The 17889-nt window shown below is 38.7% G+C and overlaps 1 protein-coding gene across 5 annotated transcripts; it reads right to left on the bottom strand.

Annotated features, from left to right (window-relative positions):
- Positions 1-5480: 5480 nt before the first annotated feature.
- Positions 5481-17783, bottom strand: LOC120008940 (putative E3 ubiquitin-protein ligase UBR7). Of its 5 annotated transcripts, XM_038859328.1 has the most exons (8): positions 17086-17783; positions 16526-16665; positions 16305-16396; positions 15828-15973; positions 8018-8176; positions 7059-7319; positions 6079-6759; positions 5481-5912 (listed from the first exon to the last, which is right to left on the bottom strand). In XM_038859328.1, exons 4-8 carry the CDS (start codon positions 15906-15908, stop codon positions 5823-5825), a joined length of 1272 nt encoding a protein of 423 aa, XP_038715256.1. In that variant the 5' UTR covers positions 15909-15973; positions 16305-16396; positions 16526-16665; positions 17086-17783; the 3' UTR covers positions 5481-5822. The 5 variants fall into 5 exon arrangements, with proteins under 5 accessions (XP_038715256.1, XP_038715255.1, XP_038715257.1 ...); XM_038859327.1 differs by lacking the exon at positions 16526-16665; XM_038859329.1 differs by lacking the exons at positions 16305-16396; positions 16526-16665.
- Positions 17784-17889: the final 106 nt, after the last annotated feature.

The raw sequence follows: 17889 nt of genomic DNA, 5'->3' as shown, positions 1-17889 counted from the left end.
AACCAAATATGTTACCAGTAAAAGTTGAACCAAACACTACCTGCATTTTAGACAACATATCTGCTACCACCATATACCCAAGTATTTACGTTACTTAATAAAATTATCTGTCAAACGAAGTCTTTGTTACAAAGCTACACTTAGCTTTTCATTATGCTAGCCTAAATATTCTCAGCTTCTCTCTGCCATTCTCTCTCTTCCTCCTTGAACAAATCCAATTTCTTCAGCCCCATCCAATTTCTTCGAAAATTTTCCTTTGATTTTGTCTCCCAAAGCTTCAATCAATGCCAAGAGCCTTTTTTTAAATGTGATGCTAAAACTGTCCACTCTCTTATCACATCTCAATATTTAATAGTTCAAACAATTTGTAGAGATTCAACTCAAGGTTTATTCACATGATGGGGAGCGTTCATTTTAACCACTGAATATGATTTTGTCATTGATTCAATTTAGTGTTTTTGTGTTGGTTTTTGTGATAATTTGTTCAATTCAATTGATGTGTCTGTTTGGTGGGCAATTTTGAGTAGCATATACATATCCAAAAATAATAAAATGTATTTATTTAGCATACATTTTTCAATGTCAAAATGTACTCTTCCCATTAAGATGTCAACAATAATTGAAGACCTAATCCCCATGCCATGGGTGAACAGAATGTTACCTTATTGAATCAAGATTCAACATACAGAGGCAAATATAAAGGCACTATGGTAATGAAGCTAATCTTATCAGATTGCGGAGTTCTCGAATAAACAACATTCTGATTCTGAAGGCAAATAAGAAATTGAGCCAAAAGGTTTTGCAAGTAGGTTGTGGCAAACTCTAGTGGTTTTGAGTCGACAACTAAAACACATATTTGCTTAATTGTAACTTCGACTTCCCTAAAGCAAAGATATCAATACAAAATATCATATAAATCCAAAAAAAGGCATAAGCGCCAATGAATGAGTAAGACTCAATTCATGAAGATCTTGCTAGAAACATCAACTGTATTGTTATGAATTCTTGTATAATTCCAAAATTTCATACCAATTATCTCCTCAATGGCAGGTGTGGTTACCTCAAGCATCGAAGTTGCTGGGTTGTAACCATTTGGAATTCGATAAACTCTATTAATTTCCTACAGAAACTATAACATATTGGTTTAATCTAGCATTTACATGCTACATAAAACTTTAACAGCGTATATACTACCAACATAAGTTGAAAAACATTACCAACATTTCAGACAACATATATGCTAATGACAAAATTGTCTACCAAAGGAAACCGAAATCTTATTTTTAACAATCAAATTTTGCTGGCTCATGAATGATATTCATACATATTCCTTTTAAACGTGATACTAAAACTCTCTTGTTACATCTCAATATTTAATAGTTCTAACAATTTGTAGGGATTCAACTCAAGCTTTACTCATAGTAATGAGAGTTTTTTATTCAACATGCTCGTTCATTTTAGCCACTAAATACGATTTTGTTATTGATTCAATTTAGTGTTTTTGTGTTGGTTTTTTGTGTTGGATTTTGTGGGAGTTTTCTATTCAACATTATTTGGAGCATTTTGCACAACATTGTCAACTCAAGAATTTCAACATTCAAAGGATTTTGTAAATCTTGTAGATTCACATTTCGCAACAAGTTAAGCAATACATTAACATCAATGTTCCCCCCAACTACACTCCCAATACCACTATAATTCGTATTAATCCCATTCCTACTAGAACCAAGCCTACTAGAATTCTCTCTTGACAGAGATGTTTTTAAAATTTACAAGTAAGCACAAAGAGCATGTAAATAGCAATCAAGGATGCCAAACAATGAAACAATCGAAAAGCCAATCAAAACAAAGAAGCAAGGACGAAGATAGAAGAACTATAGTTACCAAGAAGAATATCATACCCAAGAATGTATAGCTAGTTGTAGGAAATTAAAATACGGAAATCTCTCTCATATAATGTTTCCACTACCACATAACAAACAAGGTGGCATCCGTTGTCCACATAAAAAAGTTAACCCCATCCGAAAGTTGTCCTCTCAATTTTTTTTTGTTTTTTTCTCACTTCTAACGACTAAACTATGAAAGCAATGTAAAAGAGTGGAGCGAGGTTACCTTTGTCACGTGACCGAACACCTTCCTCATTTGATGACGTTTAGCATCTACAAGCCACCCTCCATCGTTGACACTTCACTTCCCTGACAATTGTGTCAAAACTTGACCGACACCAAAAAGTGTGTGGTCTTACCTCAAGTGCAAGGTAGTCAGCAAATAATAAATTTGGTGAGATCGGTATTGAACCATAAGGATGCTAGTGCAATTTCAATGGATGAAATGTAAATAAATAAAAAGAGACATTAAAGGCAATGAATAATGAATGTAGTCCAAATATGATCGTCAATCGAATATGCATTTTACCTTAAACAGAAGCAATTAAATATCTAATTGTTTCACATTTTAAGTTATTCTTGCATAGTCTGAATTCCTACATATTTACATTATAATATATATTACATATTTAAATTGTAATACAATAATTTCTTACAGAGAACCTAAACTCAAATTGAGGTCGGGTAAAGATGATACGTTTCGTTCTATATTGGGTAGGGAATTACAGGTGACGATTTTGCTAGGAAATGGTATAGGAAAGAAGCTTCTTGCTTTAGGGAGTTGAACAGTGGTGGTGGTGTATATAAGGGTTCTTGTAATAAGCCAGGTCGAGTTCTTTTGTCCTGCGACTTCTCAAAGATTTTTCAATAGGTTGAGTGATTGTTGACGATGATGGCTAGTTGGGTTATGCTTGGGATGGTCCAAGGAACATTTATAGTAGGCAGCAGTTGATATAGTCATTGGACGACGAAGGTGGGTGGTGTTCGGTGATTGTATTAATGTAACCCTAGATGAAAACAAGTGTATTTAGGAGAGCATACTAAAATGCTGAGGATAGTTTGGTAACAAAATATCAAATGCTGATTAAATTGTTCTGCTTCGTCACAACATGTACCATGGCCAATCGGAGTGAACACTACTTTTTCTGTCTTGGACTTGATTTTCGCACAGTACAACCCCATCCCCATTCCATCTTTGTTGGACATCAAATAGTTCAAATGGAACAAATCCAATTTCTTCATCCCCTATTTTTTCGAAAATTTTTCTTTGATCTCTCCCCAAGCTTCAAGCAGTGCTTTCCTTGAGAAAAAAAGAAAGATATAGTAACATAGAGTCATCCATCTTCATATGGAGCCTCCGAAGAGGAGAGCACCTAGGCCTAACAAATTTCGATTCTCTCTCCAAGCTTCAATCAATCCAGATCTTGAGATAGATGAGGATAAGGTTGGTTTCTATAATTATATAATTATTTATTATAAAATTATTAGCCACGACTTTACTTATTCATTATAAATTTTATTAGTTAATAATTATAATTATTAAATTATTCTTTGAATAAAAATTCTTTAATTATTTTGTTTAAAGTAATATCAATATACGTAATTTGTCACAACATTTTATACAGCATATATGCTATCAACAGAAGTTGAACCAAATAGTATCAACATTTCAACATATATACTACCATTTAAACCAAAATATATTCTACCAGTATATATGCTACTTTTAAAATTGTCTGACAAACGAACCCTTAGTAGAATATATGCTACTAAATATTGTGCAGCAAACGGTGCCTAAGCACCAAATCATTTGATAGAAGCACTCAAGGATTATATGTTTTATTTTTAATGTTTAGTTGGGAATCCACATAATACGTGTGAAGTGTTAACAAAAATATAATATTTAAATTTTAAGGAATACTATATATCACATTAATTTTTTCAAGATAGTAACATATAAGTATAATCAATTTAGTATTACCATTTACGCTTTAAACATTTAACCTTTTAAGTATTGTATACAAATGTTTAATTAAATAACAAATTATGAGGCATATATAGTCAAAAAGAAAATTAGAGACACTAATTATTTGCAAGAAATTACTTGTAAATAATGTAATAGGTGTGGGGTTATTAGAACAAATTATAAATGTTGACATCTAAATCATGCGACATTAAATGTCTAAATCATACGACATTAAATGTTGATAAAACGTCCCATGCATGCGTCATCCATGGTCAACTCTAGCTATTCTTTCAAATGTTTGATCTAAAAAATAAATAAAATATTATGCATATTATTGGCATTTTTTTTTCCTCTTTTCAGTTTTCAATATTTTTTTTGTGGAATCCTAATTTTTCTTTATTGAACTTATTTGTGTTTAATGCTAATTTATTAAATTAGCAATAAATTAGCTTTTTGGGGTGGACATGTGTGTTGTTTGCTTGGAAGTTGGGATACACTGAAAAGAGTTTCCCATGTGTCCATATTGGGATCCTATGCACCCTTCTAACATCTATTTTTAATTAATTATTGTCTTACGATGTTGATAATCTTTTTAATTAAAAAAAAAACTGAATTAATTAAGACCGACTTACGATGTTGATATTCCATATATTTTTAGGTGTGAGAAAATGGGCCAATCTTGAATACTTCAAAAATTTTATTGAGTAAAAAAATACGTAATTTTTTATTTTAAAAAGTAAACACGTTTGTTAAATTATCACTTCATCGAGTTTTTTGAACATCGATATCACCACTCTTTTGCAGCTCATGAGTATAAGAAAATTTTAGAGAAATATGTTTAGTTTTGTCACCTTTTAATGTAACCTCTCTGAACGTCTGATATAAAAGCTGCATTATCTTCAAACAACAGGGTTGGAACCTTTTTGACTGATTAATACCACATTGCTCTTGAATATTTCAAATCATTCACCTTAACCACATACATATTAATTCTTTGGCTAGCTTCGTGGATTGCTTGAATTTCAGAAAATGATTAGAAGATGTGGCCGTAATTGGTTGTTTCAAATATCACCATAAACTTCAAACTTTACCTTCTATCCAAGTAAGAGAGTAAATATAGCCTACCTTTCGTAATTTCTTTCACGTAACTCATTATTTTTCAATGCAAACAGAGTCTGAATGTAAAGAACCTAATATATATAACCAAGTATATAATATTATATACCGTGAACAATATATATTTATATATAGTCATGACGTTAAGCTTAAAAATCCAGGTTTGATGCTACAACCTGGAATTGTCGGTGATGAGCATTATGAACTAAATCAGGTAGGTGTATCTACAAGATCCCTTTCCTAGTACCAGATTGCTAGCCATTAAAACCAGTTAACTTAAGTGCCAGTTTCTGAAAAATGCGAAGGAAAGTACAATGGGGATCCACTATACTTTGATGAATGGGAAGGAAAACTTTCCATAGACAATAATCCCAATACAATCCTATGGATGCAGATGATCTTGGCAATGAAACATGACTCGAGCAAAACAAAATAAATAATTAGGGAACAAGCAAAACATTTCCCAATGTTAAAAAGGTGCATGCAACCTTAAGTGACATGAATGTGAAAAGTTTATGCAAAGGGGTGTGTGTTGCATTCAGAAAAAAATCTCCCCTAAGGGAAGCTAAACAGGGAACAAATACAACTGAACAAGTAAATCAACTGACCATACGGATACTGGACTGCCAGTATAGAAATAGGACTATAGGAGAATCCAAGTTAAGTCTGCAATTTAGATTACAAGCAACTCTAGAAAACTGTCGTTCATACTAGAGAGGAGTTGTAACTTAAAAAACAGCTAAAAGCTTCGCAAGTGTTTATATGTCAACCATTTTTAAACAAAGCATCAGACCCACCACAGGAGGCTATTTTCAACAAATGCAGTGCAATTGCAGTAAAGATGCAATAGAAACTCACTGCACGCGCTGGCGTTTCTTTCTTAGATTCTCAAAAATCTGGAGAACATCATCAGAGGTGATGGGCTTAGATGAGTCAAAATTCTCCTGAGGAAGGGAAGAAAATTTACACGAATTTCAGTGCAACACATTTGCATAGAAAATGTGAATAATGAAGCATATATGTTACGTAGTAACTTTTATTGCATTATTGTGCAACATTTTGAGCAACAAAATCAGCGCAGAACATTTTGAGGATGTATCAATGGCATACCAGGAAAGAACGAAACTCATCCTTGAAGTCTGCAATGCCGCTCAGGATCTGCATTTTCTCCACATGACCAAGTTTGTTAAAGAAATTAACCTCAGCACCCTCCCGTTGCTGCAACTTCTCTTCCCTTTTTTGTGTTGCCGTTTTTTCATACTCCGCTATTGAGTCCTCCTTGTCAAGCAGATAACTGATACCCCTTTGGTTGTACATATCAACACACATTTCACATCTGCAGAGGGACTCCCTCCAGTTTTTGGAGAGAAAAAGTGGTTTACCTTCAGAAACAGGGCAAACAACTGCCACATCCACTCCAAGAAGACAAGGACCACTTGGAGTAACGTTTTTTGTGCATTGGCTTGTATCAATGATCTTAGAGCTTTCTCCAATAACAACCTCCTTCCCAGCAGACACAGGCTCAGACATGGATATAAGATTATTGCTATTAGGAGAATTACGAGAACCACGAGCTTTCTCAAGCTTCCTAGATTCCTCAGCTGACGAAATATCCTCCAATACATTTTTCCCCTCACTAGTACTGGAAGTAACCTCATCGGCAGCAGCATCATGTTGCTCTCCCTTCACCCATATTGTTTGAGGATATAGAGTCAGAAAAGAACAAGCGGCAGAACATGACTTGCAAATAAAATCCTCGTATATTGGCTCTCCTTCCTCATCTCTAGGAATCTGCAACACAAATAAAAATGAGTACATAGAAGTCATCAAACAATAACAAGAATAAGATAAAGGTAACACATTTCATGGGATAAAACAGGCAAAATATCATCAAACGTGAACCGCAAACAGTTTCACCAATTTAACCAAATTTTATCTTCCACTTGCACAGCAGAAATCTCGAATCCTTGCATTATTGTACTTTACCTCTTGCATAAAAACTGTGAACAATTTATTGCAGGAAGAAGAAAGTAAAAACACCTTTAAAAAAGAAAATATGGTAACAAATTGAAATAGCTGAAGCTGCCAACCTCGTGAAGAGAATGAAGACCAAGATGCACCTCATGGAACCAGTCCTCACAGATACAGCATTGTATCATCTCTACTTGTTCATTAACATCTGGATCAGGGTAGGGCCGATCACAAGTACAGTACAGACCTTTGAAGTTGTGATTATATGAATTATGAGCATTTTCCACATCCTTATTTGCAAAAAGCTTGCAGGAAAACTCCCCAAATTTTGAATTTCCACAGTCACAGCGAAATCTTCTCTTTGTCCACAGCTCCACAATCTGATTTAGATGGTAAAAATAGAAGAATCAATCAAATTTACTGTATATAAGGAACAGTTGACAAAACAAAATAAATCGGTTGCCAGCTTCGGATTAAAGACAACCTTGCTATTCAAAGCTCAGGCGGCACACATGATTTGAATTTTGGAATATGCCAAAGCAAACTAACTAAAGTGAGAATGCTGATCACTATAAAGTTATTTTAGTCTTTGGTTTTTCAAGAAAAATGAGAATATTTTTGGGTAAGCAAGAAAGATGAGTAATACAAACTAAATTAAGTAATTAAGAAACAATTAAATCTACATGGGCCTAGAAAGAAAGCCAGTTCATGCGCTGAAAGGAGCTAGTTTAACTTTCAATCCAAAGCTCCATATCCACAGATAAAGTATATATGGCAGCTGAATGAAAAGTACTCATTAATTCACCAACATTTAAAAGTGTATCGCTAGCAATATTTCATCCCAAAACTTTTACAGCTAAAAGTTCCCAGTATAGGGAAAAAATAATCCCAGAAGTATTTTAATATCTTCTGATAGGCCAATTTGCAAGATTGTCTTACTCTGCAGAAATATTGATGATAAAACTTATATGTAACAAGGTCATTTCACAAGCCACACAAACAATGATGAATGACCAAAGATAACACACTTATTCAATAAGGATATCATTAACATGGAAATAATATACGAGGAGAATACCTCGTGGCCATCATGACAAGACAAGCTGCAAGCAGTGCACATTCCAGCATTGCCATCTGGTGTGCATGTCATACATGAGAAAATTGCCTGTCTCTTCATATAACCCATGGCATAGGTACACTCCTTGCCTTCATCTCCTCCTAAAACTAAATCAGCTTCCTTCCAGGGAAAATAAATAAAAAATTAACAAAGAAAGAGAAATTTTAGGTTAATGGGTACAATGACACCCATTCAATTAGTTTTCCTTAAATAGTTAAATATGTTCTAAATATTAAACTGTGAAAATTTTTCCATCTTCTTTCTTTGGAGGGGGGAAGGGATTTATGAAAGCAAACATAAGAAAAGCCATTGAAAGATCAAGAAGACTAGATATGAACTAAACCTGCTGCTGAAGACTGCTATGTCTAGATCCCTGATGATGATTAAGATGGGCAATTTCATTCAAAGGGAACAATGAAATATTGATTTTATGTCAATACCATAAAAGAATTTAGCTTCCATCTAATCATTAAAGCAACTACTTTCTTCTTGCCAGAAGAAAATTCATTACAAGTAAATAGGAACAAACACTTATAAAAAGAAAATAATTAGTACAGCTATTCAGGTCTTTTAGTTCATGCATTTTTCATTACCTCCCCCTCAACACTCTTTCCTCAAACAAAAATAAATTGCGTAAAGTATACAAGTTTCAAATTCACAAATTGTAATCTGGCGATGCGGGTTGAAAGAGTGATATAGACTATATATTGCTCTAACTATGATAATAGATATGAAATTGTGTAACAAATGAGTAATACATGAGTATATAGACAAGAGAATGAAGAGAAGACCATACTACCCTTCTATACTAAAAATATACAAAATACACATCTCTAACACCCCCCCTCAAACTCAAGGTGGGTCAAACACCGAGAGTTTGCCAATAAGAAGCTGATGACGAGAAACAGTGTGAGACTTCGTGAAGAAATCCGCCAACTGTGCAACAGAATAAGTGAAAGGCAAGGAGAGAACATCCGATAGAAACTGCTCACGAACAAAGTGACAATCAATCTCAATGTGTTTCGTCCTCTCGTGAAAAACAGGGTTGCTGGCAATATGGATAGCACTCCTGTTGTCACAATGCATCGGTGTGGGTCCAGAAATATGGACACCCAAGTGACTAAGGAGACGACGTAGATGAACAATCTCCTTAGCCGTAGTGGCCATGGCACGATATTCCGCCTCCGTGCTAGAAAGAGAGACTAAATTCTGTTTCTTGCTGCGCCAAGAGATGAGAGAGTCACCAAGAAACACACAGTAGCCTGTAATAGAGCGACGAGAAGTAGGATCACCTGCCCAATCAGCATCTGAGTATGCCTGAAGAGTGAGAGGCGAGGATGATGATAAGTACAAGGACCTAGTCATAGTCCCACTGAGATACCTAAGAATCCGAAGGAGAGCACCATAGTGAACTGAGCTGGGAGCAGACATAAACTGACTCACAATACTCACAGCATGAGCAATATCCGGACGAGTGATGCATAGGTACACAAGCTGACCAACGATCTGCCTGTAGCGAGTCGGATCAGGAAGAGGCTGACCATCAGTCGGACGGAGCTTCACATTAAGCTCAAGAGGAGTGTCAACACTGCGAGTATATGAGAGAGCAGCCCGACTGAGGATGTCAGAGAGATACTTCTGTTGGGACAGCAGAATGCCATGATCAGAACGAGTAATCTCAATACCAAGAAAATACCTGAGAGAACCAAGATCTTTCATCCGAAACTGAGACTGAAGGTGTCGCTGAAGATACTGTATGGCAGCGGTATCATCACCTGTAATGATCATATCATCCACATACAACAGCAGAATCGCCCGCCCCTGAGGGGATGACCGAACAAATAGAGAGTGATCCTGAGAACTCTCAGTAAATCCAGCCTGAGTCACCACCTGACGAAAACGCTCAAACCAAGCCCGAGGGGCTTGTTTGAGACCATAGATAGCCCGACGAAGGCGACAAACATGCTGAGGAGGAGTCCGAAGTCCAGGAGGGGGTTGCATGTAAACAATTTCTGAGAGATCACCATTGAGAAAGGCATTCTTCACATCCATCTGAAGAAGAGGCCATTGACTAACTGCCGCAACTGCCAATAAAGTGCGAACTGTAGTCATCTGAGCAACTGGAGCAAAGGTCTCATCATAATCAATACCATGCACCTGAGAAAAACCTCTAGCTACAAGACGCGCCTTACAGCGCTCAATGGACCCATCAGGTCGACGCTTGACCCGGTAAATCCATTTGCAGCCAATAGGCCTAACACCAACAGGAAGAGGAACCACATCCCAAGTCCGAGTCTCCCTAAAAGCCTCAAACTCCTCAGCCATAGCCTGCTGCCACTGAACGGACTGAGATGCCTCACTGTATGTACTAGGCTCAGACTCCGAATGAAGAGCAATAAGAAAAGCAGTAAACTGTGGAGCATAAGTGGACACAGAACTATAACCATACCTCTCCACAGGACGTCGCTCGCGCTGAGGATAGCGAGGTGCAGGAGGATCCGTACTAGCAGATGATGGACAAGTGATCGAGGAGGATGAGGTAGTATCAAAACTAGAAGATGGGACATAGTCAAGATCACGGGTGTAGTGAAGAGGATAAGGAGTAATACCAGATGAAGGAGGAGGAGGAACAATATCAGTCGAGGACGATGATGAAGATGGAGATGGAGGATCAGGTATAGGGGGAACGTGATCAGGGCCAACAGAGGACGAGGAAGATGGAGGATTAGGCTCAGTAGGAGTAGAATCCGAGGGAGTGGAAGAGATTGAAATATCTAGAATGGAGGTAGAAGAAATAGGAGGAGAGAGAGTAGAAATTTCAGGAGTGGGTAAAGGCGGAAGCGTAAGAAAGGTAAGATCCTGAGATGTCGAGAAGAAATAAGGAACATCCTCAAGAAAGGAGACATGACGAGAGATACGGACGCGCCGAGTCAAGGGATCGTAGCAACGATAACCCTTGTGTTCAGCACTGATACCGAGGAGAACACATTTGACAGAAACAGGAGACAATTTGGAACGCTCAGGAGGAGGTAATAGGACAAAACAAGTGCAGCCAAATGTGCGAAGACGAGAGTAGTCAGGTGGGGAGCGGAAGAGCCGCTCATGAGGAGAGATACGACCAGGGAGAACTGAAGAGGGAGTAATGTTGATAAGATTGACTGAAGTGAGAACAGCCTCAGCCCAGTAAGAACGAGGCACAGAAGCCGAAAGTAGAAGTGCCCGAGTAGTCTCTAGAATGTGTCGATGCTTCCTCTCAGCAACACCATTCTGCTCATGTGTGTGAGGACATGAGTGTTGAAAAATGGTACCGTGAGAGGAGAGCAATGAGCGCATACTAGAAGACAAGTACTCAAGAGCACAATCAGAGCGAAGCGTCTTGATGCGACGACCGAACTGGGTGAAAATCATAGTGGTAAAGTGCTCATACACAGAGAGAATCTCAGAGCGATGTTGTAAGAGATAGACCCAAGTATAGCGAGTAAAGTCATCAATAAAGGAAACATAATAACGATAACCACAAATAGAAGGGAGAGGTGCAGGGCCCCAAATATCTGAATGTAATAGATCAAAAACACTAGAAGTTTGGGATACACTGGGGGAAAAGGGGAGTGCTGTAGCTTTAGCAAGCTTACAACCAAGACAAGGACTCAAAGCAGAAAAAGGACCACGACCGAGAGCTCCAGACAGGGAGAGACTCTTTAGTCGCGATTCAGAAATACGACCTAATCGTCTATGCCAGATATCAGGAGTAGGAGAGGCAAGACCACAAAAACTGGGACGCGAGGAGGGAATGTGGAGGGACTGGAGATGATAGAGGCCACCCACTCTACGACCACTGCCAATCACCCGGCTGGTAGACGGATCCTGCACACGACAAGAAGAGGGTGTGAATAAAACATCATAGCCAAAATCACATATACCACCAACAGAAATAAGGTTCATGCTCAATTGAGGAGCATGAAGAACAGAGGGTAGAGAGAGATGGCCTGAGGGCTCTGAGGTAGTAGTAATAGAGCCAGCCTGAGAAACTCTCAATGGAGAACCATCAGCAGTGTAAATAGAGGGAATAGGAGGTGCGGGACTACAATCAGTCAACAGTGAGGCATCAGAGGTCATATGATGAGAGGCCCCAGAGTCAAAAATCCAAGTACTAGACATACCAGTGGCTGAGAAAGCAGAGGGTGCAGGAGTGCTACCAGTGCTAGAAGAAGTAGTCATCTGCTCAAGACGCTGCTGATACTGCTGGAACTGCTGGAACTGCTGAAATTGCTGAATATCAATCTGAGGCAAAGCAAGAGCAGGAGCAGGAGCAGGAGAAGGAAGTGCATGAGTAACAGCCGCAACAGTGGAAGTGGAGGCACGGCGGCCGCGGCCACGAGGTCCAACACGACGCTCGGGGTGGAGCTTCCAACAGTCATCTATAGTATGACCTGGCCGCATGCAATGAGGGCAAGTAGGACGACCAGAGGGAGCTGTGGAAACACCAGAGGGAGCTGCAGCAAGAACACCGGAGAAACTAGAGGGTGCAGGAGTAGACTTGACCCCACCTAATAGGCGAAGACGAGTCTCCTCGGCGACTAACTCAGCAACTGCAGTCTCGAGGCTGGAAGGGGGGTCGCGATGTATAAGCTGACCAACCAGAGGACCAAACTCGGGGCGGAAAGCCATCAGAAACTCGTACATGTGACGCATATCCCAAAAAATCACATCAGCAGCAATATGACTGCCAGCAGGGAGAAAAACCTCCAACTCACGCCAAAAACCACGCATGTGGTGATAGAACTGCTGAATAGACCGATCATCCTGACGAGCAGTAGCAGCCTGAGTGAGAAGTGAATACTGACGAGCCCCACTGCGCTCAACAAAACGAGCGGTAAGAGATCTCCAAACAACATGGGCAGCTTGAGTAACTAGATCAGGACGGAGAGTCGGGTCGAGAGACTCAATCAGATAACTGGAGACCCGGTTAGTTCGAAGAGTCCAAGCAGTTAAAACATCATCAGAACCATCAGCAGGTGGACCATCTGTGAGATAAGATAAGAGCCCGCGGCCAAACAAGGCATTACGAACCGTGGCACTCCAAGTAGGCCAGTCACCGGCTGAAGTGAGCCGAAAATCAGTCGAAGTGGGAAGAAAATCCCGAGGAAGGTCAAGGGTGGTCAAACCAACGGTCGTCGATGATGCTGCCGAGGTCGACAAAGACCGAGTGGCAGAGGAACCAGTCCCCGTCAAAGGTGGAAAATCAGCACCAAGAGTTGCCATCAATACAAACTACAATTTAAAAAAAATCTGTAGGGACTAAACTGTAAGTTCAGAAAGCTGGAGGGACCAAACTGCAATGTCAGAAAGCTGGAGGGACCAAACTGCAATTTCAGAAATATGGAGGGCCAAACTGCAATGTCAGAAAGCTGGAGGGATCAAACTGCAATGTCAGAAAGCTGGAGGGACCAAATTGCAATTTCAGAAATATGGAGGGCCAAACTGCAATGTCAGAAGATAAAAAAAAAACAAATCTGGCTGGGTTGGCAGAGTGGACCAAACGAGGCAGAGAGCACCGATCTGGACAGTGCTGGTCGGCAGAGAACTGGGCCGAGAGAGATGAGAGTAGAGGCGCACTAGAAGAAGCTCGCCAGCAGCTGAGAGATCGGAGCTGGCAGCTGGCAGCTGGGTTGGCAGAGTGGACCAAAGCTGGTCGGCAGAGAACTGGGCAGTGCTGGTCGGCAGCAGAGATCTCGCCGGAGCTGGACTGAGAGAGCTGAGAACAGCGGCCGCAGAGAGCACCGAACTGGGCAGTGCTGGTCGGCAGACAGCAGATCTGTCGAGATCTCGCCGGAGCTGGGAACAGTGGCGCACTGGGAGGAGCTCGTCGGAGAAGAGTGCCGCACGAAAAAAAATTGTAGGAAAAAAAAAAAACTCAGCTCGATACCATGATAATAGGTATGAAATTGTGTAACAAATGAGTAATACATGAGTATATAGACAAGAGAATGAAGAGAAGACCATACTACCCTTCTATACTAAAAATATACAAAATACACATCTCTAACAAACTACACGAAATCTTTAAATCCACAAAATTACTTCAAGAGTCCACTAGAATTAAGACCCAGTTTGGATGACAATTTTTGGCAGCATTTATACTACTTGCTAGTATAAATGCTGCATGTCATCCAAACAACAATTTCATGGCTCAGATTCCAATAGGTTTTTTGGGAGCATTTCTACTAGTTATAAAATGCTAGGCCTTTGTACAATTTCACAAATTTTAACCAGCTTTTTCCTATTTTATCCCCAATCAATTACTGATATGCCAAATATATCCTGACTTGCTCTAAAGTTTTGAGACTCGAGTTTCTCACCTCTATCACCGTCTTGCTCGTATTGAAAGGGGAAGCTGCGCCGGAACATCTACTCCATTAAATAAATAAATTCAATTTATTTAAATTAATAATTTATTTATTTATTAATAATTTATTATTATCTTGAATTTAATTAAATTCATTATATTAATTTTATAAATTAATTTGTATATTTGGATACAACATATACAACTAATATACAAAATGCCCCTACATGTAATTTGTCGCAATATGCTACACAACCCAAATGTTAACAGCAAAAGTTCAACCAAACACCTATCCAGCATTCAGGCAGCATATCTGCTACTAAAATTGTCCAGCATTTCTGCTACCACCATTTCTACTAGTATATCTGCTATTTTCAAAAAGCTTTACCAAACTAGGCCTAAGAAAGAAACTCTTAAAGAGGAAACTTTACTAAAACGTTAAGACTTCTCAACAACAATGCTATTAACATCTTTATATCTAGATATGCACTGTTGGGACTAGGAAAGTAATTAAAGTAGCAAGAGAATAAGCCAAAACAGTTCTCATTTTCCTAGGAATTCCTACATACTACCAAAAATAAAGCTTGTGTCAACAAAACAAAATGATGACAACAATATCAGCATAATGGTAACCATAGTGACAGGGATGCGATAAGGGCATAAGACAGTCATGGCAATGAGATAAAGACATTGATGACCAAAACAGCACCACAGATCAAAATAAGAAATGGTGCAGATGACATGGGCATAAACCAATAGCAGCAGCAAGGTGACAGTTAGCTAGTGATGGCAAAGCATGCCATATTACTTATAAGATAAGGTTTACACTACGGTAAATGGTTTTTTGGAATGAATCAGCTTCCCGGGTAAATTTTGTTCCTGACTTGAGATAGATGGTAGAATTAGATTAGTGGTGATTATTCAATGCACACTTTTGAGTGCTTGCGGAAGTGTGCTACATGGGTTCCAACCTTGCTAACTGCTTTAATATTAGAAAGTGCTAAATGGAAAATGATAGCAACTTACCATATTCACCCAATAAGATGAAGCAACTATCCACATATTAGTAAAAGCATAAGAGTTTCAAATACGAAAACACATAAATAAAGAGTTGATTTCCGCAAAGGAAGAAGAGTGGATGAATTTTCAAACCTCCATTAACAGTACTGGGAAAAAAAGAGACTAAAACACGTCTCAAGAGTTTAATCCCCACCATTTTGCCCATCTTTCTAACAAAAAGAACTCATTTTCCTAAAAAATAATGCTATACAAAGGGGATTAAGCTATTGCTTACTGCAGCAAATAAATAAACCAATTAAAACCATACCCCCATTAATTTTAAGGAAATTTCTTAAACCATTATCTAATAGATATATAGGTTAAGTGTCCCTTAAAAGAGTCAGAAAAAGAAAGATTGTGTATTACCAACTCCTCTGCATCGACCTTATCGATATACTCATAGATTGTCAAGGTCTGGTAAAGCTCGTCGTCAAATATGCCAGCCATATCACCAGAGACTAAACTCTAGGGGAACCTGAGAGCTGTAGGAATCAAAACCTTATCCAAAAAACCTGAAATTCAATAAGACAAAGTGACAACAATGATATATCAGTGAAAATCGATTCACTACACCTTTGTATGTCAGTATTTCTTTTAATAAATGAAAGATATCCAAGGAGGGGTCCCTGTAGTACCCAATTTTTGTCCGGGCATGCAATCAAGTGTTTGTATTTGGTTATTTGATTGTCGTTTTATCAATTTTGAATTGGTCATTATAGATGTATTTTGGTAAGGAAACTAAGGTGGACAATTGCCATTGGAAAATTCAAAATTCTCAAAATTGATAAATCAAGCATTTTATTGGTTAATTAAAATTGAGAATTGAACTGAAGATTTGATTACATGGTATCAAGAGTACAATGCTTATTCACACAAGAGTCCAACATTAGCACCATAATGCCACCTTTGTCCTTTGCCCTTTGCCAGCACCTCACCTACACGAGCATAAAGCACAAATAAGGAGGAACCTAGACCAAATTACCTACACAAGCACAAAATTCACACATGAGAAAAGCCTATAAAAAGGCCATATCTCAACAAAGCAAAGGGAACTCCTTTACCACCTCTAGCAGCCACCTCTCCAAGGGATTGGAGAGAATCACAAAGCTTTCTCATTCTTCATTCAAAGGGTGGTCACAGAAAACTCCTTAAAATATCTCTCTTCAAGGGATTGAAGACAGTTCTTTGAGAACCTAGCAGCCACCTACACAAAAATTTTGGCAGCCACCTCCATACAACAACAGAACACAACAGCCAGAAAAAGTGAAAAACAAAAAGGACCCCCAGCTCTCTCAAGGAATTGAAGACCTATGTTTCCATTCTTCCTTCAAGGAATTGAAGGGAGGAATAATCACAATCACAGCCTTATCTCTTCAAGGTCGAAGAGATAATTTTTGAAAACCTAAATACATGTCTACATTGTTCGATTACACAACACTCAAATCAAGCAAGCATCACAAAATTGATACAAGGTAAAAATAAATCAATGTGACTCTGTTTTGCTCTTGGAAATGTGTCATATTCATGCCCCAATCGGTGCCAAATCCGAAACACAAATTGGTTAGGATAAAGGGTGGGGATTTTGAATAAATGAAACCGAGAGGTGTTGTTAAGTAAGACTCACCTGCCTGTCGCGGGAACGAGACGAAGCCTGGAACGATACCGGCGTTGGCTCTATAGTCCGTTGACAGTAGTCAGAGTCGAGACTGCGACTGATGTAGTCCGGATCGAAGAAGAGGTCGCCGATGGGAGGTATGGCGGTTGCCTTTGACAGGAGATGAAACAGAGGTTACGGAGAGCAAAGTTGAGCAGAGGTATTTGATTTTTTTTTCTTTTTTTTGCTGATTAGGCTAATTTTGAGATAGGTGGACTATGGGCTTAAATTAGTGATTTGGTTTAATAGGGTTAGAGAATCAAGATCAGGCTTTTGGGCCTACTTTACTTAGTCTATAATTTAAGCCCATATTTACCGTCCATTTATTATTTTTCCTTGTTCGTTTGCATGTATGACATGTATTTATCTAGTTTTACAGAGTTCAGTTAAGATTAACGTCTCGCTTTAAAAAGAGGAAATCAAGGTATTGATTTCTTCATTTAACCATAATTTTTTTTTAGTTAAGTTATTTTGTGAACATTATGTCATTTGTGTATGCTAACGGCCGCTACCACCCTTTCTTTACCAAACACTACCCGATTGGTGTCATCCAAACTCGATGGTACCAATTATTTGGCACGGATGGCTCAGTTTCTGCCATTACTATGCACTTACAATCTCATAGGCATCATTGTTGGCTCGGATGCTAAACCTCCCAAGTTCATTGATAACGCTGCTCGTACCTCATGTGCTGTTAATCCTGCTTTGTCAAATTGGTTGACAAAAGATCAATTACTACTCACCTGGAGCAATTAGCAGCCACTGGAAGCCCCT

The sequence above is a fragment of the Tripterygium wilfordii genome, chromosome 11 (genome assembly GCF_013401445.1).
Source record: "Tripterygium wilfordii isolate XIE 37 chromosome 11, ASM1340144v1, whole genome shotgun sequence".
NCBI lineage: Eukaryota > Viridiplantae > Streptophyta > Magnoliopsida > Celastrales > Celastraceae > Tripterygium > Tripterygium wilfordii.
This window is presented reverse-complemented; position numbering and strand designations above follow the sequence as displayed.

Coding starts and splice junctions, on each gene's coding strand:
- LOC120008940 (XM_038859328.1), bottom strand. CDS start 15,908: ATGGCTGGCATATTTGACGACGAGCTTTACCAGACCTTGACAATCTAT. Junction 8,177..15,827: donor AGGTCGATGCAGAGGAGTTG/GTAATACACAAT, acceptor TTTCCCTGGAAG/GAAGCTGATTTAGTTTTAGG. Junction 7,320..8,017: donor CTTGTCATGATGGCCACGAG/GTATTCTCCTCG, acceptor CATCTAAATCAG/ATTGTGGAGCTGTGGACAAA.